The following is a 12393-nucleotide window of genomic DNA, read 5'->3' on the forward strand; positions in this document are numbered from 1 at the left end:
TCGGGCACATGGGAAACTAAATGTCTCACTATTTAATATAAAAAAAATTTAATTTCAGTGCTATTCTGAAGAAAATCTATGTAAAAGGAATTTAATAGTCCCTGTCTTTCCTGCCCATGTATAGATAAGACAAACTGAGGGACAGCGATTTATGGGAGGTCATGTAATTAGATAGCAACACAGCCAGACTAGATTCAAAGTCTCTTGACTTTAGTTCTCTTTTAACTATATTAAACTGCCTCTTCTTATACAGGAAAGCATCTTTGGTCCAAAAAATGCCCTATTGTTTGGTTTGCCCCTAAGCTAATATTTTGAGAAAAATGAGCATATATATTATCTCAGAGAAATCCTGATGAATATCTAAGATACAGCAAAATAACTGCCTCATTTGGTCAATTGCATCAAATGATTGTTTAATCAAAAAAGCGTGGAAACTACTTATAGCCAAGTTTTGTCTACACAAATAAACCAAATATTTTATGTTTTGGAAGTCATTGATTTGACCCAAACTGAATCCATTATATTTGAATCACACTGAGATAGTTTCTTTGTCCTAGATCAGTTTCTCTTTGTCCTAGAATCAGCCAGATGGTATTTTGTTGAACATGAAAGGCTGGGGCTTCCCTCGGAGCTCAGTTGGTAAAGGATCTGCCTACAATGCAGAAGACCGGGGTTCAATCCCTGGGTCAGGAAGATCCCCTGGAGAAGGAAATGGCAGCCCACTGCAGTTTTCTTGCCTGGAGAGTCCCATGGGCAGAGGACGCTGGCAGGCTGAAGTCGCAAGAGTCCGACACGACTTAGGGACTAGACCACCATCACAAAGGAAAGGCCTGCCTGTGAAAAAGCATCAGTCCACAGAAGCCCCCTAGAGGAGAAAGGAGGAGTAACATTCATTAAGCAACAAAACAAGACATTTTGTACTGTGCAATTTTATTTCCTTTATCTTCTTTTTTAACACTTGCAAGAAATCTGTGAGAAATATCTTGCTATTCCCCCTAGTTTATAAGAAAGAAAACTGAGGTTAAGGAACTCTAGCCCAAGGTTTTAAGGCTCACACATGGGATTAGAATCACTGTCCTACTCCCCAAATTATGTTATTTCTATTATGCTCTAGAAACCAAGAACAGTTCTTTGTAAACAAAATTGCTGATTCTCTATGTAATATACTTGCCTAGGTTTAAGTGTTATGTATTTAAATTAACTTACTATTAAAATAACATTAGGTAGATTTTGTGTTAGGTATTTAAATTGATTTGTTAAGTAGAATAATTATTATTGGTGTACCCATTAAATTCCAAATCTTATTGCTGTGTCCAAGAATAGGAAACATAGAATAAGGATAAACAATTTTTTAAAGGTTCAATGCAAAGCAATCTAAGTTATATGATCACTGACAATTACACGGAGTAGTTGGGATGTCAGTACATGGTGCTAACCAAGGCAAAATGATTTCAGTCTAAGCAAAGAAACATCACTCCAGCTTATAGCCACAGGCTGCTTCTTGAGTAAGTCCTGCCATCATACATAGGTAAACTTGCACTTACAAGCTGAACTAAACAAGAAAACCTTTTCACTCCCACTAACTAAACTATAGCTCAAAGGGCTTTCTCCCTTAGGCCAGCAAGTGGCATCAGGAGTACTGGGTCATGATTGTATTACTAGAAAATATGAACAAACTGTATGCATTGTTGTGTATGTAACATGGTCTAATTCCAAAGCACGATGTTAAAGGAAATGAATGGATATATTCATTTTTTTCTAATTAGTAGATAAGAGGCAATCTATTCAGTGTAAGAACTGATATTTTTGTGCAAACACACATACTAGGAAAGTATCCATTCATTAGCATAATTAATCAGACCTACCAGATTAACTTGCACATCATTTGGACATTGTTTATAGTTGTTGGAAAAGGTAACTTTCTTCTTAACAAAATTTGGCTTGATTTCCGTAATTTGATATTTATATATTATTTATACATGATCAATTGAAGGTCATTTATGTAAATTAAATGATGGAGGGGAATAAGAGAAATACTGTAGCCTTAATTTACCCGTCCCTTTCTTAGTATCTTAAATTTCAAAAGAGACGCCATAATTTCTTATGATTTTAACATGTATCAAGTGATAGTAATTGACCAGGATTTATGTGTGAAGTTTGTTACAGTTTGACAGAATGTATCCCTTCTTTCCATTGAGCTAATGTGCTATTCTTAAATATTTGGCAGGCCCTGTAACAGGGGAAACATTATAAACTTGATAAAGCAACCACTTGAGTGTCTGCCAGTAATTCAGATAATCCTGAATATTAATTTCATCTCCAGTATTTTAGAGTATTGCACGCATGTGTACATGCACACACGGTCAGTCCTGTCCAACTCTTTGTGACCCCACGGACTGTAGCCCGCCAGGCTGCTCTGTCCATGGGATATCCCAGGCAAGAATACTAGAGTGGGTTGCCATTTACTCCACCAGGGGATTTTCCCGACCCAGGGATCAAACCCACATCTCGTGTCTCCTACGTTGGCAGGTGGATTCTTTACCACTGTGCCACCTCTGGAAACCCATTTTAGCGTATGGAAAACCTCAATATAGTGTTGTACTTTTAGTATTTGTTTGAGAAACTACTTATTTCAGTCAGGATTTCAGGATCGTTAAGAGTCCACAGCCCAGGGAACCTCAGCTCACAGGTATCCAGTTGCTCCCAGGTCTCAAGTCTTCCAGGGTTATGTCAGGACTGGGCCAGCCCTCAGGAGACCTTCTGTGCATGAAGCGTCACTGACTCTCCTCCCAGTCTCACGCTGGGACACATCCCAGAGGAGAGTGGGTTGGCCTGGGGCCTGTTTGCTTAACAGTTGTCTTCCCACCTGGGCTTGAGTGCCTGCTGGGCTGGGGAATGTGCTGAATCGTCAAAACCAAAGCCTTCACGTTAGTGTGCTTCCCACAAGGGCAGAGTATCTGACACAACTTCTCAAAGCGGTTCAGGTTGTCCCAAGTGACTACTATTGGAACAAGCTTTCTCATCTGCAAACTGCCAGTGATGGACCAGGGTCTTTCTAAACTTAGACCCTCCCCAGCAACCCAGAGTCTCAAATACCAGTGCTAAGAGCTGAGTCCTAGGGTACATCCATCCTGGGGTATCTGTGTTTCTGCCTATTTTTTTAAAGGCTAGTGTTAAGACAGACAGCTGTGATTAAGACTCACAGATATGGATTTAAACTCCAGCTCCCACACTCACACCCTAGTTGTGAGAATTTAACAAGATGTCTTACTTCCCCAAACCTCAATTTCCTCATTTTAAAGTGAGGATAATAAATGTTCATATCTCACAGAATATGGAGAAGCATCAAAATGAAAAAAATATATGTAAATATATAGAAGAAAATCACTCAGCACTATGTATTAAATAATGGTTGTTTTTATAAACTTTAATATTTTTGCATATGATTAAAAATATGCTCCCCTAAAATAACTCCAAAGCTATTTTGTTCATCCTTCATGATTTAAGTATATTTTGGAATAAGTCAAATGTTTTTTAATATTCTTAATAATGTGTTACCTATCTAGACATTTGGAATTTTAATGACAACTTTATTATGGATTAAAATTTAATCCATTATTCTAATTTCTGGCTAGTTTGTATAGTATGAGAGAAATACATTCTAATAAGTATAATCTCCAGATATCAAAATCTATCTGAGATAAAGAAAATTAACTCCATACTTTGAAGATTCTTCTAACTTTATATCAGAAGACTGATACATGAAAAATCAATATGGATAGATTATTTTTATGAAGGTTTTCTGTAATAAAGTCCTCCTGAAATAATTGTTTATGTTACTATCTTTTTATTATACTGCCCATTAATAACTGTCAATGATTGTTTTTAAAATAGCTTGAGAATCCCACCCTGAGATGATATAAAGTTGAATTTTCCTTTTTCTTAACTTGTCTTAGATGCTGGAAGAATCAGAAATGTGCACAGTGCCTGGTGGTTTGGCCAGAGTGAAGAAACAATTTGAGAAGGACAAAACTGCTTCTTCCTCGAACACCTTCACTCAGTACCAGTACCAACGCCAGGACAGATCTGAGCAGGTAGTACTACTATCAGTAAAGGATAAATCCTGTCTGGCTGAAATGCTCTTATTTCAGTGCTAATATAAAACACACACCCCGCGCCCGCTTTGGTGGTATATTTGTTTTCATTATTCAAGAATGGTAAACTTTAAATGTCTTGAAAATCATCCTGAAAGCATATCAGTGTATTTATTGACTTATTGGAGCATTTTGACATGTTTCTAGAAAATCACACTGGTATATTTTTTTCTCAGCTTGTAATGTCTCAAAAATGAAAATTAAATAGTCTAAGTTAGTCAACAGGTAAACAGAAATGTTGAGAACAATATTTACATTGAACCTCTGCCTTTGCATTATAACTCATGATAAACTACCTGTTATTTGTTTGCATAGATTAAATTTGAAGCATCATTCAGCTGTTTATTCTGAGGAGTTTTATCTTTTCTTAAAATCATCAAAAATTGAGTAGTGGAACCCAGATGTTATACAAAAGTTAATAATGCAACCTCTAAATGCAATCGTACATAAAGTTTTTTTTTCCCATTTCATTACTCCATTGTCTTATATCACTGAATATTGTCATGGGTTATAATGATCTTTGAATGTGAAAATATTAGTAATAAAACTCATTAGTTGAGCCTGGCACTATGAAAAATAGTAATTGCACTGTAACTAGCCTTTCTACAAGGAAGAAATTAACTGGGATATTTCTGAAATGTTGTCATAGGAGATAAAAGTATTTTTTTGTTGTTTTTGTTTTTTCAGAAAAATCCTTAGGATATTTAAAGTTGTCTAAGTTTTGAATATTAAGGTAGTCGAGTGTGTATGGTGGTAGGGTGGCAGGGAAAGTATATCAGATAGATTAATTAAGTCTGATATGTGAAATAGTATTTGTTTTCTTTTTCTGGCTTTGTTTGAAAAAAATTTTTAAGGTGCAATATAAGTAGCTCAAGTTTAGGGCAAGATTTCTTTTAATTTTGCCTAAAGGAAATGTAATGTAAATAAATTAAGATTGGATATTGTTGCTGTTTGGTCGCTAAGACATGTCCAACTCCTTTGTGACCTCATGGACTGCCATGGAGTTTTTCAGACAAGATTATTGGAGTGGGTTGACATTTCCTTCTCCAGGAGTATCTTCCCGACCTAGGGATCAAACTTGCAGGTGGATTCTTTACCACTGAGCCACCAAGGAAACCTGGGATTGGATATACTTGTGATCTAAAATATAGCTTTTGCAACATAGGAATCTAAGTGAATCAAGTATGTGTGTCTACTTGAAATTGATCCACTACATGATACACAGTCATTATTAATAATTTAAATAAATCCTACATAGAAGTATAGGTTTTTACAGAGCCTTTAATTTACAGGAAAGCGGTGTGCTAGAGTGTAAGAACTAGGAGACTTGTAGATATGAGTTCACGCACCACCTCTGACATTTATCAGCTGAGCCACATAGACCCAGGGCCACCTTCACAGGGAGCAGTTACACAGGACCCCTTGGGTGGAAGGGCCCTACACTTAGTTTCATACTCTGCTATTATCTTGAAATTCTTAGTGATTTTTGAACAAGGAACATTACATTTTCACTGCACACTGAGTATGTCAAATTATGTTGCCAGTACTACATAGTCCAAATTCATAACCCCCTCAGGTCTTAGTTTCTGTTAAGATGGAGAAACCGATGAGTGATTGTGGTGGACAAAGATGACAAAGGGCATTTCCATGAAAGCATTTCATCTTCTGTAAAATTTGGTATCAATTAGGATGCTTTATTTTGCAAAAGACCAAAAACCCAACCACAAACGTCTTAAACTAAAAAGAATATTACAGATTCATAAAAATGCAATCTTGTAGAAGGGAGATTTGATGTAATCTCCAGAGGTATACTAGAGCAGCTTGCCTGTGCCAACCCTTTCATTATTAAGTGTTTAGGAATTTTGAAAACCAGATAATATCATGTTAATAGCTTGAAATCAGCCATATTATGAATATTAATACCAAGGGAATTGGCAACAAATCAGGAATATTTTTCCTCCCTTCCTTCCTTCTTTCCTTCCCTTCTATTCTTCCTCCCTTTCCTCTTTCTGTCCCTTCTTTGAGCACCCATTGTTAGGCATGTATTACATGACCATTGACTTAACCAAGGATTCGCAGTATGTCTCCAGCACAGTAGCTAGGAGCACTTGGATGGAGCAAGATCACTTGGGTCCATATCCCTGCTCCTTAACTCTTTGTTGTTTAGTCACTCAGTCATGTCCAACTCCTTGGGACCCCATGGACCGTAGCCCACCAGGCTCCTCTGTCCATGGGATTGCCAGGCAAGAATACTGGAGTGGGCTGCCATTTCCTTCTCCAGGGGATCTTTCTGACCCTGGGATCAAACCCACATTTCCTGCTTTGGCAAGCGGATTGTTTACTGCTGAGCCACCAAGGAAGCCCTCTTTAATTTATTAGCTGGTGATATTAGGCAAACTTTTTAATTTCTCTGTGTCTCAATTTCCTCAATTATAAAGCCAAGATTAGAATAGCACCCACCTCCTAGGTTTGTTAAGAGCATTAAAAAAAAGCTGTTTTTGTAAAGTACTTAAGATGGTGCTTGGACCTTATAAGCACTTTCCAAGCGTTTGCTTTAAAAACTGAATATCTCCTTGATCATATTTCTTTTTTAACCTCTCAGCCTTACTTCCTCTGAGTTGGCCCCATTTTCACTCAAATTTTCCCCAGAAAAGACTAAAAATGATGGAGAAAAAGGAGAATCCTTTTCCCAGAAGCCCCAGGAAAAAGCCTTATAACATCTAATTGGCTCTAAATAGAATACAAACACTTCCTCTAGAACTAAAGTGCTATAGCCAGAGGATGCTGATTGGCTGAGCAGCCTCTGTGCATGTCCTCAGCATCCCCTTAGGAACAAACAATAAATAGAGGCTGGGTAAAAACCATCAAACCAAAACAATCAACCAATCAAAAACAAATCAAACCTGGGTAAAAAAAATCAAATCAAAAAACAATCAAAAAATCAAAGCAATCAAACAATATATGTGTGTGTGTATTGCAGATGCATTTTTCTCCTTGCAAGTATAGTGTACTATTATAAGCTGTAATCCCTGCTCTGTGAACATGAAATACTAAAGTATGTAAGAGTAAAAAAAAAAAAAGCACTAAAAATCTGAATAGCTGCATGATTCTAGACCTGTAATGACCTCTCTGAACTTCAGTTTCATTATCTGCCTTTAGACATATTAATAATACCCTGTAATTCCATGAGGAATTACTAAATCTAAGTCATAATGCAATGCAATATAAATAAATTATAAAGGAAACATGGGAGAATAAACAAGTAAATATCATTAATTGAACCTTACACAGAAATCTGTAGGGAAATAAAAGAAACAAGTCATCTGTCCTTAAAAAATCAAATTACATGACTTATAATCCTTAATGGAAATTTGAGATATCTATCAAATTTGGTTATAGAGCAGAAAATGTAGAAAAATCATGTCTTAGATATTCACTTAAATGTTTAAAGCATTCTGAATGCATTCTAAAAATGTCCTCTTTTATCAGCAGGGATTGAGGACAAAAGATTTATTGGTTGACAAACAGTTAATTCTGTTTTATCCAAATTGTTGTCATGCCTGAGAGTATTTTCTGTCTCTTTGTTTAAAGTACTTGAGATTTATCTCTTTGCTAAGTTCTGCCCATGGCCAGAAAAATATCTAGTTTGCTAACATATATAAATTAACTTGAAAATAAAGTTTAATTAGAGTTAAAAGAAAGAACATTTTTTTTGGATTTCTGACAATATCTAACATCACAATTAGTAATAATTTCATAGTGAAGTGAAAATGTTAGTCGCTCAGTTGTGTCCAACTCTTTGCGACCCCATGGACTTGTAGCCTGCCAGGCTCCTCTGTCCATGGAATTCTCCAGGCAAGAATACTGGAGTGGGTTGCCATTTCCTCCTCCAATAATTTCATAAGATGTAATATGAATTCCAATCTGCCTCTTTTCTTCCTAATGTATTGAAGTCAGATGTTTCAAGGTAATTAGCTATTTGGAAGCAGTTTGTCTAGAAGACAGGCAATAGGACTAAACAGGTTTTGAAAATTAAGCTATCTCTGAGGGTAAAGTTCCCTCTTTTTTTTTTTTAATTGATTATACCTACTGAAAAAGAGGTTCTAAATAGTGAGGGGAAAGCAGATACAAGATACAGGAACACTCACTATGCCAAACATTTTAAACTTGGAATAATGTCCTATTTATGTATTCTAGACTTCGACTTTATGGTTCCGCCTGTCTAACAGTTAGCAACAGCACTGCTAGCCTGTGGGAGTATCCTTATGTAAATTAGAAAAAGAAGCCCCTCTGGACAGTCATGGTCTCTGGGTAACAGAGGATGGAGTTCAGCTTCTTAGAAGAATGTTTTGGGGAAAACGTTATTATTATTGGTGGTTCTGGTAGTTAGTAGTTTTTAATATCACCCATTTACAGTCTGTTTTTCAAAGCATCCATTACTGATTCCTGTAGATAAGAATGAAATCCAACCCTCTTTAAGGGATTATGAGCCATTCAGCATGTGTCCTGTTGATATTTAGGTTAGAAATATCACATTAGCATTGTTTCTCATTTTGTCTTAGGACTGAATTCTCAGAATTCTAAGCCAGTGAAAAGCAGTGGGTTCTTAATACTAGAGTGGAAAGGACCACTTAAGAGGGATATTTTTAATCCACTCACTACAACAGGCTCCATTTGGGAAAATATTCTGAATAACCCATCCCCTCATCTTTAAAAAGAGATCTTGAAGTACATGGAGCAGATATTAGGATAAATGTGTTGTTGGTAGGAAAATGCTATTCTTGTCAGAGTTTATTTTCACTCACCCTTTGTTTGGGTTCTGGGTTGCTGTTCTTTTTAAAGACTTTCATCCTCTCTTCATTTTCAACAGCTTTATTGAGATAATTTGCATACCATAAAATTCACCCATTTTAAGTGTACAGTTCAATGGCTGTTTAATATATTTACAAAGTTGTGCAGTGTCGCCACAATCTAATTTTAGAACTTTCCCATTCCTCCAAAAACCAAACCTTGGACCCATTAGCAATCTTAGGACCTTCCTTCTTTGTGCCATATTCTCACATTCAGGGTTTGATCTTCATCCTCTCATGCTTATTTCCCCTTCATTTTCTTTCTCTTGTATTTACACAGTACTGATTAGCTCTTTGCATATTAATTGTGAGGTCCTAGCAGCTCTTTTCTGCAGTTGCTTCTTTTTTTCCCCATTTTTGAGTGGTTTACATAGGGAAGAACAGATGGAGCTCCAAAAATCTGGTAAGTAATCAGTGTGATGCTGTGCTGAGGTCATTGCTTTCACATGAGAATGGCTGCACTGAATCTATGTCAAGAGTCTAAAGCATGCCTGGCCTCCACTCCCTGCTGCCGAGTCTGATGTGGACCAGTAGGGAGCTGCAAGACAGGGTGTATCTTTCCACACACATCTGCTGTTGCAAAAAGCCTCACATAAACAGTCGCACTCTATTAAGATTGTGTGGATTTGAAACAATCTCTAGACAATTTTAGGTTGATAGAAAACATTTTTGACAGCTTGTGACATATCTGACATCTGTGTGTTTTAGACTCTTTAAAGGTGACCCATAATTATTTTCTAGCAAGCTAAACATATTTTTATTAATTGTATGTCCACATTGCAAAGCATTTCTCATAAAAAGTGTTTTAAGCCACATACATACATGTTTTAAGCCACATACATGTGGCAGCTTTCTGCCACATACATAATTTTTCAAGGGCCTGGATTGCTATTAACAACCCCAACCTAACCTATATCTCTATCAGCACACAGGATTGTGACCAAAAGTATGTCTTGAAATGTTTATTTTTTTTTTTAAGTTTTGTGCATGGTTTTTAAATGAATGTTGTAACTAAAGTAACCCAATCAAACTGAGGCAGTTTAGAGGAATGGTTAACCCTATCAGTTCCAGAATCAGACAGCCCAGGTTATAGTCTGCTGAGTTAACCACAGAACCTCCTCTATAAAATGAGGATTAAGTAACATGTGTGTTAGGAATAAAATGAGATGGTTCATGTAAAATTCTTACCAGAATTGACCAGCAGATATGACCAGTTCAGTAAATACCAGCTAGCATCAGTAGTAGTATTGCCACTACTTTGCCATTCAAAGTAGAATACAATTCATAAACTTATTTTATTTATAAGTAAAATGACAAAGAAGGATGGCATTGTTCTATGCCTCACACCTTACCTTTCTTTTTGCCTTTTTGGCTTGGGGCGACAGAATCATTTCCTAGAGGCTCATTAGGCAATTAAAGATTAGTTTAAAATTAATATCCCTGAATATGCTTTGCAACTGGTAACCTCCTGCTACCCAGTCTCCATCTGTCTCCTCTCTTCCTATCCATGTCCACCTTCCTATAGCTCTGTACATCTTGGTGAAACCATGTCCAGTTCTAACTGTTGCTTTTTGACCTGCACACAGGTTTCTCAGAAGACAGGTAGGGTGGTCTGGTATTCCCATCTCTTTAAGAATTATTCAGTTTGTTGTGATCCACACAGTCAAAGCTTTGGCATAGTGAGTAAAACAGAGGTAGATGTCTTTCCGGAATTCTCTTGCTTTCTCTATGATCCAGTGAATGTTGGCAATTTGCTCTCTGGTTCCTCTGCCTTTTCCAAACCCAGCTTGTACATCTGAAGTTTCTTGATTCACGTACTGTTGAAGCCTAGCTTGAAGGATTTTGAGCATTACCTTGCTAGGATGTGAAATGAGTGCAATTGTGTGGTAGTCTGAACATTGTTTGGCATTGCCCTTCTTTGGGATCAGAATGAAAAATGACTTTTTCTAGTCCTGTGGCTACTACTGAGTTTTCCAAATTTGCTGGCATATTGCATGCAGCACTTTAACAGCATCATTTTGGATTTGAAATAACTCAGCTAGAGTTCTATCACCTCCAACAGCTTTATTCACAATAATGCTTCCTAAGGCCCACTTGAATTCACACTCCAGAATGTTTGGCTCTAGGTAAGTGACCACATCATTGTGGCTATCCAGGTCATTAAGGCCTTTTTTTGTATAGTTCTGTGTATTCTTACTACCTCTTCTTAATCTCTTTTGCTTCTGTTAGGTCCTTGCCATTTCTGTGCTTTATTGTGCCCATCTTTGCATGAAATGTTCCCTTTGTATCTCCAATTTTCTTGAAGAGATCTGGTCTTTCCCATTCTATTGTTTTCCTCTATTTCTTTGCATTGTTCACTTAAGAAGTCTATCTTATCTCTCCTTGCTATTCTCTTGAACTCTGCATTCAGTTGGGTATGACTTTCCCTTTTGCCTTTTGCCTGTCTTCTTTTCTCAGCTATTTGTAAAGCCTCCTCAGACAACCACTTTGACTTCTTACATTTATTTTTCTTTAGGATGGTTTTGATTAGCTTCCCTGGTGGCTCAGACGGTAAAGCATCTGCCTATAATGCGGGAGACCTGAGTTCGATCCCTGGGTCGGGAAGATCCTCTGGAGAAGGAAATGGCAAGCCACTCCAGTACTCTTGCCTGGAAAATCCAACGGACAGAGGAGCCTGTCGAGCTACAGTCCATGGGGTTGCAAAGAGTTGGACACAACTGAGCGACTTCACTTGGTTTTGATTACGACCTCCTAACAGTGTTACGAACCTCCGTCCATAGTTCTTCAGGCACTGTCTACCAGATCTTTTTCCTTGAATCTATTCCTGACTTTGATTTAGGTCACACCTCAGTGGTCTAGTGGTTTTCTCTACTTTCTTCAATTTAAGTCTGAATTATGCAATAAGGAGTTCATGATCTAAGCCACAGTGAGCTCCCGGTCTTGTTTTTGCTGACTGTATAGAGCTTCTCCATCTTTAGCTGCAAAGAATATAATCAATCTGGTTTCAGTATTGACCATCAGATGATGTCCATGTGTAGAATCATCTCTGGTTTGTTGGAAGAGGGTGTTTGTTATGATCAGTGTGTTCTCTTGACAAATCTCTGTTAACCTTTACTGTGCTGAAAATGAGCAAAGAAACTAATCTGCCTGGTGGCTTAGAGGGATTTAGAAGCATTACCATATGAAGCCCCACCCCTACCCCCTTGTTTCTCAGGCAGTCAGGACCTCAGGGGATAGTACAAATACTCATAAATCAGACTAAGGTACAAGCATAGATCCAACACTTTCAAAATATCTTGAATTGGTTGCTTTTCTTTCTATGATCATCTCACTGATTCTCCAAAACAAAATTTGTAGGAACAAGATTTATCCCAGTTATTGCAGTATTA

The 12393-nt window shown here is 37.3% G+C and overlaps 1 protein-coding gene across 3 annotated transcripts in view; it reads left to right on the forward strand.

Moving 5' to 3' along the window:
• XIRP2 (xin actin binding repeat containing 2) overlaps positions 1-12393 on the forward strand; it is a 74089-nt gene that overhangs the window by 27885 nt on the left and 33811 nt on the right. For all 3 annotated transcript variants that reach the window (XM_043487969.1, XM_043487970.1, XM_043487971.1), the window contains one exon: positions 3957-4094. In XM_043487969.1, the coding sequence (XP_043343904.1) occupies positions 3957-4094 (138 nt within the window). The remainder of the gene's footprint in view (positions 1-3956; positions 4095-12393) is intronic.

This window comes from Cervus canadensis, chromosome 15 (genome assembly GCF_019320065.1).
Source record: "Cervus canadensis isolate Bull #8, Minnesota chromosome 15, ASM1932006v1, whole genome shotgun sequence".
Classification (NCBI taxonomy): Eukaryota; Metazoa; Chordata; class Mammalia; order Artiodactyla; family Cervidae; genus Cervus; species Cervus canadensis.